The sequence below is a fragment of the Phacochoerus africanus genome, chromosome 2 (assembly GCF_016906955.1).
Source record: "Phacochoerus africanus isolate WHEZ1 chromosome 2, ROS_Pafr_v1, whole genome shotgun sequence".
Lineage (NCBI taxonomy): Eukaryota > Metazoa > Chordata > Mammalia > Artiodactyla > Suidae > Phacochoerus > Phacochoerus africanus.
The window spans coordinates 43,211,977-43,232,516 of record NC_062545.1 but is presented as its reverse complement, the minus strand read 5'-3'; the positions used below and the strand labels follow the sequence as shown (position 1 = coordinate 43,232,516).

Here is a 20,540-nt window from a genome sequence, read left to right as displayed (position 1 = left end):
CTCGGGTGTAGAAAAGGATGAGACAATACTTTCTGTAAAAATTAAATACTCAATTAAACTGCCTGATTTTGAACTTTTTGGAACATGAAACACATGGCTCTAGAAAGCATGGAGCAGGAACTGAAAATGTGACATTTGAAGTTTGAATTTTTTCATCTACAAATGAGGATTTGCAATCTTAAAACAATTCAGATCTGTGACTGGGACACTCCTTAATTTATTTCTCAGTAAACAGACCTCTGAAAGGCCTCAGGCTACCCATCTTCCAGAATCCCAACCCCGGTGAAACCCCAGAGCTGGCGGCACCACCTTGCAGGTAGTCAGTACCAAATACACGGGGGTTGAAATTCATTAGAGAAAAAATATGTTGGAAATTTCGTTTTCCCCTGGAATATACTATTGCACTTTCTAAGAATCTCTTGATTGCCTCTAATTGCTGGAAGGCCTCATGTGTCACACCAATAATTCCAGCATTAGTAGGAAACTCAGAAGACATGAGGAAAGACTGAATTCATTATTAATGAGAGGACTGCCGCCCTCTAAGGAAACACAGTGCACTTAATACCAGCCTACCTCATCTTCAATCAATAAATCCCTGCTCTCTAATTGTTTATGGCATCCCCTTGGTAGGTTCACTGGAGAGGAGATGGCCAATTAACAAGCACACTTTGGCCTTAATTAAGCTGCCCTTTCCTGTCCATGATACTACTTCAATATAAATGGACACCGTTGCTGCCTTATTTTATTCCCATTATAGAACTGAATTCCAAATTAATTCTCTTAAAATATGATCCAATGAAAGCTTTTCTTATCTAATGAAATGCATATTCTTTATTTTAAATGAGGAAGGGAATTTGCTTAAAAGATTAATTTCTTTCTTGCCTCCATTTTCTCTCCCTCCTCCTTTAACCCATAGTCTTGAGAGAGTATTAGTTTGCTAGTGCTGCTATAACGGAGTACCACAGCCTGGGTGGCTGAAACCACAGAAATTTATTTTCTCAAATTTCTGGAGGCTAGAAGTTCAAGATCAAAGCATTGGCACAGTTGGTTTCTTCTGAGACCTCTCTTCTGCTTTTTGATGGCAGTCTTCTCCCTGTGTCTTCACATTATCTTACTTCTATGCCCAAAGTCCCTTGTTTATGGGGATATCTGTTAGATTGGACCAGGGTCCATCCTAAGGCACTCATTTTATTTTTTATTTTATTTTAATTTTTTGTCTTTTTAGGGCTGCACCTACTGCCTATGGAAGTTCCCAATCTAGGGGTCTAATCGGAGCTGCAGCTGCCGGCCTACACCATAGCCACAGCAACTCAAGATCCAAGCCACGTCTGTGGCCTATACCACAGCTCATGGCAATGCCAGATCCTTAACCCACTGAACAGGGTCAGGGATCGAACCTGCATCCTCATGGATACTAGTAGGGTTCATTACTGCTAAGTCACAATGGGAACTCTGTAATGTACTCATTTTAGCATGATCACTTCTTTAAAGGCCCTTTCTCCATAGTCAGTCTCATTCTGAGATATTAGGGGGCTAGGATTTCAACATATAAAATTTCAACGTATAAATTTGGCCCCTACCTGTGAGGATGTGGTGACATTTCCAAGGAGATGTAATAGAGTGTATGGTTACGGGCACCACTTCTGGAGCCAGACCATCTGGGTTTAGATCTTAGCTTTCCCACTTGCACCCGGTGTGACTTTTGGCAAGTCACTTAAGTTCTCTTCCCTTTAGTTGTCTATCTGTAAAATGGGTTAATAATGATGCCTGCCTTGGTGGGGGGAGTTTTTATGAAGATTAAATAAGTGCTTCATACATAGAAAGCCCTCTAAAAGTGTTTGCTATAATTATTTCAAGTTTTTTTCCTTAAAATGTTTAAAGAGTGCTTGAACAGTTTCCTCATGGAGGAAACGAGTTCTATGTCAACATCTTGATCCACCATGTTTCAATCGTGTGGCTTGTGTTCTACTTGAGAAACCCGATTAGGTCAGGGTCCCAAGTCCAGGTGCCTTCATTTTCTCAAAAACCCCTAAATTCTGGAACAATGTCTTTTTTTTTTTCCTGTTATACACTTGTAGCTAAATATTTCTGGAGAAAATCTCTGACCACATGGGTTAGTTCTACTAAAATATTATGCTCTACAGCCTCTCCTGGGCTCTCTGCATCACTGAACCTTTTCCTTATCCTTCGTCCTCAGCATCTCTCTTTCCCCTAGGGAGCTATTCCCAAGTCTCACCTCTATATCCAAGTCTTGTACTCAAAGCACACCTCTTGCTTTTGGCTCAAGACAACTTTCTTATTCTTTTTTTTTTTTTTTTAATGGCTGAATCTGCAGCATATGGTAGTTCCCAGGCTAGGGGTTGAATTGGAGCTGCAGCTTCTGGCTTACACCACAGTCACAGCAACATGGGATCTGGGCTGCATCTGCAACCTATGCTGCAGCTTTCGACAGCACCAGATCCTTAACACGCTGAATAAGACTGGAGATCGAACTCACATCCTCCTGGATACCATTCAGCTTCTTAACCCACTGAGCCACAATGGAAACTCCAACTTTTTTATTCTTTTCTAGAAACATAGTGGTTCTAGCCACACCAAACTGCTTAACTTCACACATTCCATGTTGAATTTCCTTTGGGCCTTTGCTTTTGCACAGGGAAGGGCTTCTTTTTTGCAAGGCTCCTCTGCTTTTGTCTGACTTACTTTTACTCTTCTTCTAGGGCTTGGGTCAAACATCACAGGCCTGTCTCCAAAGCCTTCTTCCATCAGCACCCTGGCTCGCCAGAGCTGGGCTGTGCTGCTCCTGGTGCTTCCATCTCTCCCTGAGTACATCCCCAGCACTGTTTTTATGACATTGCTATACAACTACCTGTTGATGTATCCATCTCTCCCAGTAGACTGAGTTCCTTGCAGTCAAAGGCCTGTGTGTTCCTTACTGAAGCGCCAAGAGTCCCGTCTTCCCTCCAGAACACGGACTGTATTGAAATCACGTGTGTGCCAAGCTCTTGAGGGACATGATTCAGACTTAATTTTTTTTCTTCCTGGTCAATCAGGGTTCTTAGCTGTGAAGAACAAAACCCATCTGTGTTGATTTAAGTACACAGGGACTTAGCTAAAAGGAATGCGGTAGCTCATTGAACCAGTGGGAAAAATCAGAATTAGGTATAAAAAAAAGGAAACTAAAAGACACGAGGGAGGGCCACATTCAAAATTACACCACCAAACCAGGTCACCTGATGTCCAGAATGCACTGCCTTTCCACTGAAATTGCCAGCTGTTCCTGGAAATGAGATGTTGCTGCAGCATCTGCCACAGCCCTCCCTGTTGGTGGGTTGGCCCCCCTCCTTCGTCCTGGCCTCTCTGCTCCCAATACACTGAGGTGCATGCACCGGATTGGCTAAGCCCTGGTCAAAGTGCACATACTCTGAATGAAGGTGAGTAGCTGATGTTTTCAGCCTGGTCAGAGATGGGGAGGGAATTCCTCAAATAAGGAGGGGGGCTCAGATAATGGTGGCCAGAAAATAACAAATATCTTTTACAGATTCCTCAGGCTTGGCATAGCCTGGCAAACAGTAAGTGCTAGTAAAGGCAGATTTTTAAAAAGTATGAGTGAATCTCCTCTGTTGCTTTTCCAGAAACCTACTTTTTAATTTAATAAATAAATTATATATTCCTGATAAGGGATTAATTTCTCCAGTATATAAATAATTTACACAACTCAACACCAAAAAACAAAAACAAACAAACAAAAAAAACTCCAAACAATTTGACTTTAAAACAGAGAAGCTGAATAAGTATTTCTCCAAAGAAGACATACAAATGGCCAGTAGGTACATGAAAAGGTAGGTGCTCAACATCATGAATCATCACAGAAACACAAGTCAAAACCACAGTGATATATCACCTCACACTTGTTAGAATAGCTATCATTAAAAAAAAAGAGAACAAATGTTGATAACGATTTGGAGAAAAGGGAACACTTGGGCAGTGTTGGTGGAAATGTGAATTGGTCCACTATGGAAAACAGTATGGCGGTTCCTCAAAAAATTAAAAATAGAGCTATATATGATCCAGCAATTTCATTACTGTGTATATATTCAAAGGAAAGGAAAATAGGATCTACACCACCATGTTCAATGCAGCATTATTCACAGCAGCTAAGATATGGAAACAAGCATTTATCAATGAGGAAGAAAGAAGATGGACATGTATACAATTGGACAGCATTCATCCATGAGAAAGTACATCCTGCTGCTTGCAACAACATGGATGGAGCTCCAGGACATTGTGCTAAATGAAATAATCCAGACTGAGAAAGACGAATCTTGTAATGACATCATTTGTATGTGGAATCTAAAAAAGCTGAATAAAAACAGAGTAGAAGGGTGGTTACCAGGGCCAGGAAGTGGAGGAAATGGGGAGATGTTGGCGAAAGGCCACAAACGTACAGCTAGAAGATGAATCAATTCTGGAGATCTAATGCACAGCATGATGATTTCAGTTAATAATACTGTATTATATAATTGAAAGTTGCTAAGAGACTAGGTCTTAATTGTTCTCACCACAAAAAAAAAAAAATGGTAATTACTTGACGTGATGGAGTTTGGCTGGCATGATAGTGGTAATCATACACTGTATAAATGCATCAAATCAACATGTTGTACACTTTAAACCTACTCTATGTCGATGATGTCTCAACCACAAAAAAATAATGCAGGCTATTGCTTGTGGGAGATTCTGTGTAGTTTTTTTTTTTTTTTTTTAATTTCTGATTAACACAAATCTGAGGACTTTGTGGATAGGAATCTGCCTGTTCCCCACCTCCCAAAGGAATCACATTACTGAACGTATATTCTTTCAGAGTCTGCGCTTCTATAAAATGGACTCTGGCTTCAAGGCTCTCAGGGCTTCAAGGCCCTGCCACAGTCTAGCTCTTCAGGTGCAAAGTCTTCAGAAGAAGGAGCACTGTTCTGTGATGCTCAAATGGGGTTCCCCGCCCCCACCGGCTCTGGCCCAGCCCTCAGTGGGCCTGTGTGTCTGCCGGAAGCGCCCAAGGGGCCTGCTTTTGGAAGAAACTTTTTCATCATGAGTTGAATGCAGGCAGGCCTCCAGCTACAGCTGGTGAGTTCAGGCATCCCAGGCTTTTGAGTTCCTTTGTCAGAGATCCTCCACGCCCCCTAGTGGTGTGAGCCACAGAGAGAACGGCTGGCCTAGATTCCCTTTCTGGGGGACTGGGACTTGTCAGAGCCACCTTTGTTCAAGGCAAGTAAGCACAGGAAACGGACACACAAAACCCCTTCCGGACAGTTATCTAGGGTCCAGCTTTTTAATGAGCAAAAGCTCCCCATGAAAAAAAGTACTTTCACACATTTGATGGGGGAAAAAAAAAAGGGATACTTGGCCAGGCTGCACCTCGCCATCCCCCAGGGCAGCCTCACAGTGTTCCACCGCGACAGTGCCCAGAGCCCAGCGGATGCCACAGCCCGGCTTGGCGTGGCGAAGCACAGCCGCCTTGAGGTGTTACTGCCTTTCCTTAGGTGCCGAACCAGGGCTAAGGTGTGGAGAAATCCCCTGCTTTGCATATGCAGCTGCCCAGGTCTGCCTGTAAAGAAAAGGGAACTGCCCTCAACGCAAGTGCCTGTAGGAGAGGGCTGCCCACACTTTTCTCTCTGAAAGCACTCCATGACTGAATGGGAGATGAGACAAGACCCTTCTGACTTTGGCCTTGCCCTGATATAGTCATATTTCTTTGGGGGAATTGTCATGATATATATAGGTGACTTGGGGCACTGGTTTTGGAATCAGTTTTTCCTCCAGAAGCCATTTGTTAGCTGTGTGACCTTGAAAAATTAGCATAGCCCCCTCTGATCATGTTTCCATCTATAAAGAGAGTTGATGTTACCTTTCTTACATAATTGCTATGAGAACTAAATATTTATTATCTACCTATCTCATACATACAGACCAAGGTACATGAAGTGTCTAATATGACACCAAGCAGAGTAGGTGCTCAATACCAGGCAGTTCCTTCCTCTTCCCATATCTTCTCAATTGTCCATTCAGATCTCTCTGTGCCTGGGAGGATGGCAGTTGGTACATGTCATGAGGCAGGACGTCATCAACACCCTGGCATCACCCAACCCCATGGCTCTTGCTCCAGAAAGGGGCAGGATGACCAGACTCAGGTCCTCTGCTTCTGAAATTTCTCAGGTCTAAATTTTTGTTTGGCAGGCTTTTTGTTTGATTGGTTGGTTAGGTTTGGTTTGAAATGACATTGGAGATCAGATGCTTGGGATTTGTTTTGCACTTCGCTTTGGAGGGACAGAAACAATCTCATTTTTCTATAGTGAGTGGGAGTTGCCTTTAATCCCCTGAGATTCTCCTCTGCCCCAGGGACTCCCAAGTTTCCTTTACTGAGTAAATAAATTAGAACTGGTCATGGGTGCAGAGAGGGCAGTAAGGAGGGGACTCACCAGAGCTAGTGCCCTGCAGTTCTGGTCACATCTTCTTCCAGTGTCATGTGCAAAAGGTCTGCCATTTCAGCCATTCCTGGAAGGTGTTCCCTCCATGTGCTAACATAAACCTTGGTGCTCCTGGTGGAATAATCAGACGTCTCATGGAGATAAAAAGCAGGGGAGGACAGGAACCTGCTGACCATGACACTTGCCACTTGCATGAAGATCTGCTCTTCTGCTTTTGGTCCTGGAATCCTAAATCCATCTAATCCTTGGGGGCAGGGCAGCTTTTTAGGAGCAGTACTGACAGCTGTTTCTCATAATTATACAAGCTGACAACTAATAGCTGTGGTTAGTTAGTACAATGACATGCATTGCATCTATCCTTTAAATCTGATGATGAAATCACTAAAGAAATACTTTTAAACACACTTCACAATTGACATTAACAATAAAATATGTGCTATTTTTGTCAGGTGCTTTCCCTCCATGGCACAAAGCTCCCTCCAATTCTCCTGGCTCCAAGATGAAGAAGCCTCTTGTGTCTAGTCGGTACTAACTGAGAAATACTGGGAGAAGAGGGAGAAATGGAGAAGTGTAGACAAATGGTCATGCTTCCCTTACAGGTCTTAAATGTCTCATTCAACAAAGATTAACTGAGCATCTAGTATGTGCCAGGAACTCTTCTAAGAATTGGGGGTACATCAGTGAGTAAGGCAAACAGAAACCCTGGCCCTCTCAGAACTTAACTTCTAGTGGGTGTAGACAGATTGCAAGGGAAACAGAAAGATCCATAACACTGATCCTGCCTTTATTTAAAAATCTGAAATTTTGCTTATCATGGAATTTTTTTGCATTTTGCTTTTTGAAATGTGGCTTCAAAATGTTTACCTTGATTATTTAATCTTTTGGTGTCCCCTTAAATTTTGTACCTGAGGCAAATCTCACTCCTGTCACCCCAGTCCTGACTGTGAGGCTGATGCTGGTAGATTCATGGTAGGGTCAGAAAAGCACCACCCACATTTTCCCTTCAAGCCCCATACACCCATTTTTCCCAGTTGTTTAGTGCTGACAGCTGAGAGCTCCCGGCCAGTCCCCATTGCCCAGAGCCCTGGCACAAGGACAGGTCCTCTCCCTGGGGGCAGCCTACATCCAACGATTGATTCACACGGAGAGGGAAGATCCCAGAGCCCTAGAGGCCAGGTGACAATGTTTAACTGTCCGAAGCAAGGTGGGAGCAAACTGCTCACTGAACAGCAGGTTAGAGCAGCAGGGTGACTGAAGCACAGAAGGTTGGGAAAATGGCTGGAGCTCCTGGGGAGTCCCCAGATTGATCTGTACAGTGTTTTCAAAGTGTGGTCTCTGACCACCATCACCTGGAAAATTGTGAGAGGCACCAATTCTCAGGCCCCAGCCCAGACCTACTCAGAAACTCTGGCTGTGTGGACGAGCAATCTATAGTTTAACATGGCCTTATGAGTGATTCTGATGCACGGATCAAGAGGAAGGATAGTGAAGAGACTAACGGCAGTTGTGCCAATAAAAAGTCAGCATTCTTTGATGAGCTTCTGGACCTAAACTAATCTTTAGACTTGGATCCCACTAACTGAAGGAAAGGCCAGGGCCTCAGGAGGATGCACCCTGCAACACCTTGGCAAGCCTATATGACAAGGATACCCCAGTCCTTCTACAAAGGGACTGGCAGGTATTTACTTGGGTAACCTATACCCTGGGGAAAGGAAATCGCCCGGTATTTTGACAACTGCTGAACACAAGGTCTGAGATGACAATGATATACAGCATGATATAAATCATGGTCCCTAGTAGAGTGAATATGGATGAGAGCCAGGTAAGAGATGGACTCCTAGCCCAGGTCTACTTCAGTAGGTCTGCTTGGTCCAGAGACTAACCCTGTGGTTATGTCCCCAGTCCCTGAATGTGTAATTGAAAGAGATAATACTTGGAAGTTGCCAGAACACCCACATATCCACATTGGTCCCTTGGCCTGTGAATAAAAAGTAGGGACGGACCAGTGGGAGCCTCTGAAACTGCCCATACATTTCTCCTCTGAGCAAGACTGCAAATTTTAAATATCCTGAGGCAAAAAGCAGAAACTAGTAACTTAAAGACCTAAAGGAAGAAGATCAATTCCCATTTAATTCATCAGTCTGGCCTCTACAAAAATTAGATCCCAGAGCATGTCAGCAGAAGTATCCCAAGCTCCATCAACCTGCAGTGCCCATGGCAGCTGCTGTGCTAGATGTGGTACAAGCCACAGCCCCCAGCACAGCAGCTGATCTGGAGGCAGCAAATGATACAGGTCTCTGTCTTCTACTGTCCATTCTAGAGTTCCCTCACCCTTGGTTAGCACCATGTATGTTAGATGATGAAAGTGCTATGGGGAGAAATGTTTTGCAATTTTGGACAGGGTGTAGGGTAGGCTTCACTGAAGTGACATTTGAGCAAACTCTTGAAGGAGGTGAGGAGTGACTTTTAGAGGAAGAGCACTCCATAGACAGAACAGCAGGTGAAAAGGTCCTGGGGCTGCTTCACGTCTGGAGAATTACTGGAATAGTGAGTTTAGTGTTCGATGTTGAAAAGGCAGCATGTGGCCAGATGTGCAGGGCCGTAGAGATCATTATTATAAGGACTTTGGCTTTTACCCAGGATAAGATGGGAGCTGCTGGAGGGTTTGAGGTAAGAAGTAATATTATCTGATGGGATCACTCAGATTACTGTGCAGAGAATACCCTCTAGGGAAGCAAAGTGAGAGAGAACAGTGGCTTGGATTGGTGTGACAGCAGCAAATGTGTGAAGAAAGGTACAGATTCTGGGTATATTTCAGAGATTCCACAGGATTTGCTAACAGATCAGGCGAGGTACAAGAGAAAGTACATTGTCAAGGATGACTCAAGTTTTTGGCCTAAGCAATTAGAAAGATAGAGTCTCTAATTTACCAAGATGGGTAAACCTGGGAACGGAACAAGTTTGTTGGGGACCAGATCAGGAGTGTTATTTGGAATATGCTGAGGTCCTAACCAAGGAGATACACTGACTAGGAGTTGGAAACAGGAGTCTGGAGTTCAGGAAAGGAATCATCAGTGACTGGATAGGTTTGGGGAGCCCTAGGATTCAGTGAGAATAATGGGGAAGGGGATGGGGATAGAAAAGAGCCCCAGGTCACTTGAACATTAAAGGTTTGGGAGAGGAGGAGAAATTAGGTAAGGAGCAGAAAAGCTGAGACCAGGAGTTCCCGTTGTGGTGCACTGGCAACAAATCCAACTAGGAACCATGAGATTGTGGGTTCGACCCCTGGCCTCACTCAGTGGGTTAAGGATCTGGCGTTGCCGTGAGCTGTGGTGTAGGTTGCAGACACGGCTTGGAGCTGGCATTGCTGTGGCTATGGCATAGGCCAGCAGCTGTAGCTCTGATGGGACCCCTAGCCTAGGAAACCTCCAGATGCTGCAGGTGCAGCCCTAAAAAGAAAAAAAAAAAAAGAAAAAAAAAGGTGAGGCCAGAAGATGTTGGTAAGGAAAACCACATGCACATCATGTCCAGGAGGCCAAGGGCTAAGGATTTCAGGGAGGGGAGAGTAGTCACCCACACCAAATCAAGTAAGACAACTGCTGGTTGTGATCCTTCTGTCCTGGAACCCAATTCACCTGATTCCCAATTTTGCTATGCTACCAGGCTCCTTTATGTATCAGCAGGCACTGTAAAAGTCAAATGTAAAATATTAAGCCATCTTTCAACATTGCCTTGGATTTTTCTATTATTGGAGTCCTAAATTAAGCCAAGTTTGTCCCTATGTAAAAGTGTGCCTGATACAGGAATTCTCTTGTGATGCAGTGGGTTAAGGATCTGGCATTGTCTCTGCAGTGGCAAATCAATGCCTGGCCCAACTTCCACATGCCACAGGCACCGCCAGAAAACAAGAAAACAAACAAAAAGAAAAGAAAAGGAAAAAAAATGTGCCTGATACAAAAGCTTTCTTTCTGGTGATTTGATGCACCCTAGGCTTAAGGTTCCAACCAAATATGAAGAAGGGTAGCCTAAAAACCATTTACACACAGAAGATAAACAATTTATACCCTACTCCTTAGTGAGATCAGGTCCAGCATGTGTATCCTATTTCTTTTCTTGGCCTATATCTTACATCAGAGTATTTACATAGACAATTTAGCTGAGCCTAATTTAACATTTCTGTCAAGTTCACTTTTACAAACATCACTTTAGACGCTTTATTACACCTTTAAGAGGGGAGACAGTAGAACTGGTATAAGAACAGCAGACAAGGGTGTCACGGGGACAGTTACCACAGCTTCCTGTGTGTCCTCCGAGTGAGTGACGGTGAAGGGGATTCATGCAGGTAATGGCTCCGCATATACCCTGGGGTGGGGTGGGGGAGTGTCACCACTTGCAAGATGGGACACGGACAGCAACAGCCCTACTATAGAGACTACCAATGAATGTCAACAACATGGAAAGCAAGAAAAATAAAACAACCCCCCCCCCAAAATATGGAAACCAGACATAGAAAATGTTATTCTGAGGAGTAGGTATTGGCATCACCTTCCACATTTTGAGTTTATTAAATTTGGAACCAGAATGTCTGATATGCTGCATCTGAAGGGTTAACCTGGTCTCTAGACCTAGCCTTTCAGAGTAGGTAGGTTCTGACCACCCAAATGCTGTGGGTTGGCCGACAGTGAACTTTAGGGATCCTCCTTGTGGCTGATTTTGAATTTTCTCTAGAATTGGTTCAAGTTAATTCCACCAGCCAGGCAGGTTTAGCTCTTGGGGAAGGCTAAAGAAGTCAAATGTGATACACACATAAAGAATACATAGGCTTGTTGGAAGTAAAGCTTTTCAATCAAGAACAGAACTGTATTGTTAAAGTTTCAGGAGAACTTCAGAAGATTACAATAAAATCCCTATTACAAATTTTAGAATACCACATGTAAATCGAAAAGCGTATCTTTAACAATGTCAGAAAACTCAAGTCTTTTATATAGTTATAATAGAATTAAGATTCCAGTTTGGTCCTCTAACAAAGAAAATTAGGTATAGTTTTTATTGTGTTTAAACAATTGACATGATTAAAATGTTTTCAAAGAATCCACTGGCCTGTAAAAAAAATAAATCCTGATATGTTGATGCAGAATGGAAGGTTATTTTTATACTTTCCTTTATTGACTGGAAATATGATTTTTGAGACTGTGCATATTCCCCCCGAGACATTAAATACCATATAAGAGAAAGTCAGTTGTTGTGAAATCACACAGTGTAAAAAAAAGTAGGACACAGCAGGATAAAATGTGACCTCAGGACACATTTTCAGCTCTGAAACTGGTGAGGGACCCCATAGCAGTGGTAGTATGGATTCTTCCATGCACCCCTGAACCCTGAGTTAGGCCTTTAATATCATAGGAAACACAAGTGCCTTAGGGGTGGCTGATTCTATGACTTGAGGCAGGGAAAAAAAAAAATGGGACTGGCATATGCTACTTTATTTCAGATATCACAGGTACTTTTAGGAAAATCAGTCCTAAAAGGACGTGGGTGTCAACATAAAGGGACTTCCCACTGACCACATTAGGAGAATTTAAGCATTAAATACAAGCAAAGAAGCATAATACAAAAGTAAGCTGTGACACAAGTTTAATTTTTTAATAAGTGGGGGGAGCATTCATATTGAGTATTTTATTTCTTCTAATAATTATGTCTGTTTATAATATTTACATATATACTCCTTTCTCTCTGGGTAAGCACTGAGGAATAAATACATGGGACTTGTAACCTGACCAAATGATCCTGGCAGAAGGTACTAAAAAAAAAAAAAAATAGGGTGGATTTGTTAGCATAAGCAACAGGATGAGTACAGAAAATAACCAGGTAGAAGATGGCATAGATGGTCACATAAAACAACTTAGAAAGAGACATTCAACACTGTAAATGAATTACTCAGTGTCCTGAAGAGACAAGTTAACTACATTAATCAAGAGCTCTAGGATTGGTATTGAAATGAAAAATGAAAGCTTGAGAATACAACCATTATTAAATAATAAAAACAGAACAGATCAAAATACCCTAATGGCAAAGCAATTGATCAGGCACTATCAGCCATGCCTCACTTAATGCATCATTACTGCAAAAGATACTAAGTTTCAAAGAGAAAAATTTATATAAGAAAGGAACTTGAAAGTATACCATCAAAAAAAGTCAGCTCAACACTGTGGCTCAGGTTTGAACTATCCCAGTCTACACAATCAGACCATTTCCAGACCAAGAATCAACTGGTCAATGACCCAGATCCTTTCCTTTCCCTTTAGTTGTAGTAAGACTGAAGGATTAGGAATATATCATATTACTACACTGGGAAAGTACAGAAAAAATGTGCTTTTTAGGTAGAGAAAAAACATACTTATTAAGTACAGAAAAAATGAAGAAATTACATAAGCCATAGTCTTGACGTTTTAAGATAGGTTTAAGTGAATGTGCGATAATAACTTTTATAATCGGTTTGTGTATGTTTTTTATCAGCTGCTTAAGGTGTTAAGATTTCAAGAGTCATCTATACTAAATTTGTACTCACAGTTTACAATTTTGCAGAAAATTTTATCAGTCATTTTTGGAATTAATGTTTACACGCTGAAGAAAACTTGAGGTTCCTCACCTTTTTTCTTTATGAACTTAATGAAGTGATCATTAAACAAAGTAATACAGTTTCCAGTATACCTCATGTCTAAAGTCCCTAATACAAAGAAAGAATCTATTTTTTTTCCAAATTCACACTTAAGAAAGTCTGTAATTATGGAAACCTAACAATCCTTGATAGAATCTAAAGGAAGAAATTATTCTAAAAGCACTTAAGAAAGACAAAATTTGAGTTGTCTATTCCTACCAAACACAGTCATTGCTTGGTTTTAAAGACAAATGAATCATAACTTAGTGGGAATCATGTTTCCATATTAACCACTTGGGTAGATGCCATGATATACGACTGAGACCAGTGCACACTCTCTTCTTCCAACCACAGGATTTAAAATGTTTTGAAGGTAAGTCCCTAAGACATAAAAAAGAATCAGAAGCACAAAATGGTGGCTCAAGAAAGAAAGGAAAACTCAAAAGGTCAATATCTCAAGACAGCTACTAGTTGACCAGTTGCCAGATCTTTTTAAGACTATCATGGGACTGTGAGAATGCCTCTCAAAGAAACAAGAGCCTTAGTCATATTTAATCTGACATATGAGAAAAAACACAAAAAATTAGAAAAATCACATAATTTCGACAAATCATAATAAATATTTACCACATTCAGCACAGCTAGGGTTAAAAAAAAAATACAAAGGATTGAATAGAAAAAGAGTTCATCTGTCTTGTTAGCTTTATGGGTGTTAGCTTTCTGGCATCTGTTCCTGAGTAAATGAAAGAAAGGAATCTCAGGAAAACCTGCCCCTAAGGAAAAAAAAAAAAAAAAGGCCCAATCAAAACAAACAGAAACATCTTTGGGAATGTAAGTACTCTGTTTGCAAAATTAAGGACAATTGTCAATTACTTCGATTCAAGTGCTAGTGCCATGCTGACCTACACTGATTGTGCAAACTTCAAGCCATGAAGGTAAAGCTGAGATGACAAAACCTGGTGAGGTGGCTGGTATTCAGAATGGCACTCAATATGGCCAACAGTTCCGTGGGTACATAAACACCATGCCTATATCCTGAGGTGCTGGGTTGAGTGGTGGAAGTAAAATTTGACCAGAAAGCTTGTCATGATTATGGCTTTTTTCTCATTTCTTCATCCCAATCAAAGTCTAATGGTTCATCATCTAGTTCTGGTAAAGTGAAGAGAGATGTTTTAGAAAGACTCAATCTCTCAGTGGATCCCTCCAGCTGAAAAGTTTTCCTCTTTCTGCCCAGAGCTATGGCTGTGGTCAAAGGAGGAGGGTTGGGGCCTCCCTCACCCGAATTCTTACTTGTGGGAGGAGGAGGGGATTCTGATTTGGATTCAGAGGGGGAAGTGAACAAGAAGCCTGACAGTCTGGCTAACGTGCAAGCACGAACCCTAATACTTTTACTGTGGCACCCGACCTCTTCCTTCCTGTCTTCCTTCTCGTCTCTTTCACAAGTATGATGGACACACTCAGTGTTGCTCTCGAGCTCTGATTCAGGCTGAGCCACCTGCACTGCAGGGGCCTGTGCCCGCTTCTTGGTGGGTCGGTCCTTCCTTGGTGGCTGCCGTGACACCTTCCTTGTCTTCCCCTGCCGCCGAGCCGAACTGCTGATTCCTGAGGTGGAGGCCAGCTTTTCCGGACCCTTCCCAGCCAGAGCCGCTCCTCCGGCTCTGCGCTGGGGGATTTCAGGCCTCTGAACTGCCGTGTCACCTGTGCCGGGAGACACATGGTCCCCAGGGGAGTGGGTCAGCTTTGACTTCTGTTTGAAAGTAAATTTTGACAGTTTGGCCACAGGAGGGCTGGGGCTCTGAAAGCTTTTGAACTGAGGCTTTTCCACCCCAGCAGGAGATTTCTGCCTCTTTCTCTTAGGAGTGCCTGGCCCCCTCTTGGGGCTCTCTACCTGCGCGGACTGTGAGGGCAGCCTGGCCGGATTCCCGCACAGCTCCCGGGCCCTCTCCTTGCGCAGCTTGTGCAGTTTCCTGGGGATGTGATGGGTCAGTAACGAGTCTGGCTCATCAGCAGATACTGTCGCTTCAGACACCACTGCTGCCTTTCTTGCCTTTTCACCCTCAACGCCATCTGGCTTCAATGGAGCTTCTGTCTCTCCTGGTGCTGGAAGCGGCCCAGTTTCCAACTTGCTCCTTTGGCCTGGCTCCCTTTTCTCCTTACCCTGAGATGTGTTGTGGGAGATTTTCAAAGTCATTTCCCCCCGACTTGTTTTGGGTCTCGGAGACACAGGAACAGTGTTTTCAGGTTCAATCGGATGAGTTGCTATGGAGTCAAACCAGTCCAAACTGTCATCTTGGCTATTTCTGTGGTCAGCTGAGTGTTTTCTACTTGCTGGTCTATTAGGCCCCAGCTGGGATGGGGGACGGAGAAGTGGCCTTTCCCTGGGACAGCCTCTGGTAGATGGCATGTGCTTGCTACAGTTTAATTCCTGCTGAGTTGACATTCTGAACTTTGATTCTTTTCTTAGATCATCTCTGAGGGGCCCTGGGGTCATCTCTGCTTCCACGGCTGGTGGCTGGGATTGAGACACGCTCTGATTCTGTAACCTGTAGCAGATAAGGAAAATGTGTATTGCTTTAATCGTTCATTTCTTTATTCTCTGAGGTGCCTTCTAAGGGTTTAAGTCCAACATAATTCTGGGTTAATATCAAATACAGTTGCTTAGAGCAGCAGGAAGAAATTGTCCTTTCCTATCAGGATAGAATTCAAATGCTCTAAAACCTAAAATGGTGGTAAAATAAAGAAAATGAAGGAGCAGGTTTGTCTACATGTTCAGATTTCTCTGAAAGTCCATTTCATTCATTTAAAATTGTTTGAAGGTCAGTCTTCTCTCTCGTGTTAAATGTTCAACTATAAGACAGACTGGTGGCTACAAGCATTGTGGCTGACTGCTGATAAGAGAAGTGGCTCAAGTTGTTTAGCAGCCAGTCTGCAGATCAGAACCAAAGTGAGACTAGAGACTGCCTCTTCCTCCTCTCTCCTTACTTAACTGAGGTATTGAATTTTAGTGCATGAAAAGGTCACACACTCACTCCAGCATTCACATCCATGGCAGACTTGCCTCACTTCCCTCCCCCAGGCAGCTGTAACCCTTTTCCTGCTTCTGGTCACGTTCAGTCTGTGTTCTGGGCAGCCACTCTTCATCAGATTGATACAGAGTTGAAACCTACCGACCTGCTCTTGATGACAGACAGAGCTTCTCTAGTGAGATTCCTTTTAAATCTTGGGCGTATTAGAACTTGAAACAAGAGTTCCAGTTGGGCTCAGTGGTAAAGAACACAGCTAGTATTCATGAGGACTCAGGTTGGATCCCTGGTCTTGTTCAGTGGGTTAAGGATGCAGCGTTGCTGTGGCTGTGGAGTGGGCCAGAAGATATAGCTCTGATTCAACCCCTAGCCTGGGAACTTCCATATGCTGTGGGTCTGGCCTTTAAAAAAAAAAAGGGGGGGGAGGGAAACTGAAACAATTCCAGAGGACCAATTTCTAACAGGGATTGTAGCTTCTCAAAAGGAGATCCTTTAGAAAGCCCTTCCTAACAACCTAGAAACACCTTTTCAGTATTAAGGGGCAATATGACTCTGTTTCTATGCACAAAATCCGAAAACAAACCACACCAAAAAGCAGATGAACAAATTATTCTAAAAATCATGTATAATCACAGAAAAAAGGAAAGAAGAAAATACATTAAAATTATATGGATTTTAAATTTAAATACATTTAAATACACTAAAATGTTAATGATAGCTCTCTGGCAAATAAGATTATGCGTTTTTTTTCTTTTTTTTGTTTCTTTTTTTGTCTTTTCTAGGGCTGCACCTGTGGCACATGGCGGTTCCCAGGCTAGGGGTCTAATCAGAGCTGTAGCTGCCGGCCTTCATCAGAGTTACAGCAACACGGGATCTGAGCCGTGTCTGTGACCTACACCACAGCTCACAGCAACACCGGATCCTTAACCCACTGATCGAGGCCAGGGATCGAACCTGCAACCTCATGGTTCCTAGTCAGATTCGATAACCACTGAGCCACGACAGGAAAGCCATGTGTATGTGTTTTTTTATTAGTTTATTATTATTAGTTTCAAAATACTTTATAAAGAATCTGTATTATTGCTTACAACCCATCAGTGGGAAAAAAAACATCAAAAAATTATTTTTTAAATATTGGGTTATAGTCACTCATAGTAGACTTGGGAATGTTGATACAAGAAAATCTGGATTCACTGTAGTCACAGCCAAACCAAACCAAACCAAACCAAACCCACCCAAATAGCTTTCAAAATTACCACTACTTTCAGCATCAAATTGAGGTCAGGGGTACTCATAATTGTTAAGCTTCTATAACTTTAAGAATTTACGGGGATTTTAAGGGTAGAATAATTTAGTTTTATTTTAGTGTGATCTTGATGTGGGGAATTAATTTCTCCACTATTTAAATTTTGCATTTTACTACATTTCCTAAAAGAGAGCATCTTCACACTCTGTTTGTGAGGTGGGTAGGATGTCCACCAGTTGAGGCTGGCTGTCACTGGTAAAGCATTTTTCCAAAGAAAAGTGATAAAAATACAGATAGTTTTATGATTAATATGTGCTCTCCTTAAGGATAGAAAACTCTTAAGGGGATAAACCCACGAGCTACCGGGGGTTTTCTCACTTGCTAAGGTTCACTTTAGAGTGTGTCTTGGGGATCATTCACTTTTCTTTGTGGGGCACCTGGTCTTGTCGCTGTGAGAATCAGTTCCAGAACATGCCCTTGCGTGACGAAGAAATACCAGAAGAAAAAAACCTGTTAAGGCAGCATCTTATCTTTTAGAGCATCACTGACTCTTGTTTTGTTTTCTTCTTTCCATCCAGGAGGGTCATTTTTAATTTGGTAAGTCCCATTGCTATTTTCTATCATGCAACACTGATTCTGAGCCTCATACCCTTCCCTTCTTGAATCTGGCATATGCCAGCGAGGGGTAATCAAAATGACCAGTTTCTGGTCACTCAAAATAAGCATCCCCTCCAAAGTCAAGGCCAAGCCCAGGACAGGCCTCAAAAGAACTGGATACATCAAACCAGAAAAAAACCCAAGGAAGAGCTTTGATCTGAACGCTATGCTCTGGATCATGAAAAAGCCAGGAAACCAAAAGAAAAAGGGCCTCATTATAGACAAAGTGCAAGTTTACTGCAGGCTGGTACTTGGATATTAGCAGGACAAAGCCAGTCCCCACACTTCCCCAAAAGGCTGTGCTGAGGCTTTATAAATAGAAAGAGAACACTGCTAGATGAAGAGAGTCAGTGAATAGGAGAGAAAGGCCAGGAAAAGAAAACTCTCAAGGTTTTACTTAAACAGTCAATAATCCCAGTGTGGTTCCCCAATTCTCCCTGTGCTCTGCTCCCATATGCCCTGGATTCACCAGCCCCCAACCTGGAGGTCACCCCCATAACTGAGTGCAGGCCAATTACTAACCTACTTCCACTGATCGGGAAGAGGCCCTGTGGCACACCTGCCATTCCTGTTTCACAGGCACAGACTCAGAGTCCAGCTTTCTAGGAGCTCATGTGTTGGGGAGCAGGCAAAGGTTAAAGTTTAGGCAAACATCAATTAGGTAATGCACGTGACACATTCCTTCTCATGTGTCCACACTTTAACAAGTCACTAGAAAGGGGAGTTTTGAAACATTGCTTTTGTCATACCTGAGCTGCTCCCCTGTAGGATGAAAAACAAATTTCCTTCTTAGTGTAAAATATATCCTACTCACTGGGGAGTTTCTTTTAGTCTGACTATGAAATACACAAATTTTTAAAAGTTCTGGACTTGGGCATGGAGGGAAAGAAAACGGTGATGCTGAAGGGAGGGTCAGAGCTGCTGCTCAGGGACTAGGAGGGCCCTCCCCAGGTGAGAGCCGGTACTCTTAGCTCTCCTGTCATAGCCTTTCCAGCATTCCAGCAAGGCTAGCCTGAAAGCAGCCTGGGCCTCGGGCTCTACCTGCAATTTTCTTCCACCAGGATTATATAAACACTAATGATCAAATATTTATTATGCTTAGAGAAAGCTTTAAAACAATAAGAACAGAATTAGAATATTAATAAGCACTAAGATCCTTTGTGTAAACATCCTTGCACATGTCCTCTCCTGGTGAGGAAAAGTCGTACAAAAAAGTGTCATTAAAAAGTTTTGTGTGTGGGTCTGGCCTGGGCTGGGACCGATCACTCTCCTAAGAGTCCAACTTCCTCTTCCTTAACAGCACCTCTCTGAATAGCACTGCTCCATTTCTTATGAGCCAAAGAAGAAGAGGAGGAAGTGGTGTAATAAGCACCGTTTACTTGATTCCATGGAAACTATGTGTCATATTGGGTGTGAACTCTAAGCACCATACCTTGGAGCTTCTCATAAATAATCAGGACCCAGTTTATGATACTTAGTAAAGGACCAGTCAGTGTTCTCCAAGAGGCTTACCAAAGCAGCACACCAAGGAAATGTAGCTGCAGAAGGTGTTCTCTACAGTGTAGCCACCAATTCCCTCATTCCTATATGTTCATGCCTCTTTCCCCATCAAAAGGTGTGTCCACTGCCCTTTACCTTGCATGTGGGCTGCCCTCGTGACCTGCTCTGACCTATAACATGTGGCGGAAGTGATGCTGCCTCAGTTCTGGTCCAGCCCATAAGAGGCCTGGTGGCTTCCACTTTGCTAAGCTACTTGAGCCCTCAGCCATCATCTCAGAATTCTCTCTACTTTACAGTAGTAAGAGCCCAGCTAATCAATAGCCATTTAAGCCACCCCAGCTAAGGCACCACACGTGTGATGGAAGCCATCTTGGACGTTCCAACCCCAGTTGAGCTCCCAGCTCAACACAGGTGTATGAGTGACTTCAGCTGGTACTCTGGGGAATGGAGATGAGCCACCCACACTGAGCGCACTTGAATTTCTAACTCCCATAAGAATGAGCGCTGAAATGGTGTGGTGTTTGTTTTTTAAGCCACCGAGCTTTGAAGCAGTTGATTATACAGCACTAGATGACTAAAATCCCCTAGAGAGAGGAGACAGATTTTCCACTTACTTTATGTTTCCTTCCTTTCACTAAATGCCAAGCAAGCATTTTCCATTGCATGCTTTTCTTGGTTTTCTTTTCTCACCTTTCAAGTCTTCTTAGCTCTTCACTCAAGACGTTGTGCAGTTCCAGTTTTTCCAGAATGAGTTCACACTGCCTCTGGTACTGCTTCAGAGGGTTTTCAGGAAAGGAAGTGTGGAGTGCATTTACACCTCCCAGAAGTGCACCTCCCTGAAGGGGTGAGAAAATGGAAAACACAGAGAGCATCACCAGGCTAGGCTTCATCCCAGATGGCTAAGACCAGTCCCCTGCATCCCCATTGTGGGTATGAGTCACCAGGGAGCCTTTTTCAAATTTCAGTAGTCTTCT

The 20,540-nt window shown here is 42.9% G+C and overlaps 1 protein-coding gene across 4 annotated transcripts in view; it reads right to left on the bottom strand.

Annotated features, from left to right (window-relative positions):
• MCM9 (minichromosome maintenance 9 homologous recombination repair factor) overlaps positions 1–20,540 on the bottom strand; it is a 118,887-nt gene that overhangs the window by 3,324 nt on the left and 95,023 nt on the right. For 2 of the 4 annotated variants that reach the window (XR_007132130.1, XM_047759617.1), the window contains exon 12: positions 20,257–20,402. Coding sequence is in view for 3 of the 4 variants with exons in the window: in XM_047759617.1 (XP_047615573.1) it covers positions 20,257–20,402 (146 nt within the window). In the remaining variant the exon portion in view is untranslated. Of the gene's footprint in view, positions 1–4,547; positions 6,594–10,996; positions 15,684–20,256; positions 20,403–20,540 lie in introns of those variants that run through there. The other 2 variants (XM_047759604.1, XM_047759595.1) reach the window with 2 other exon arrangements.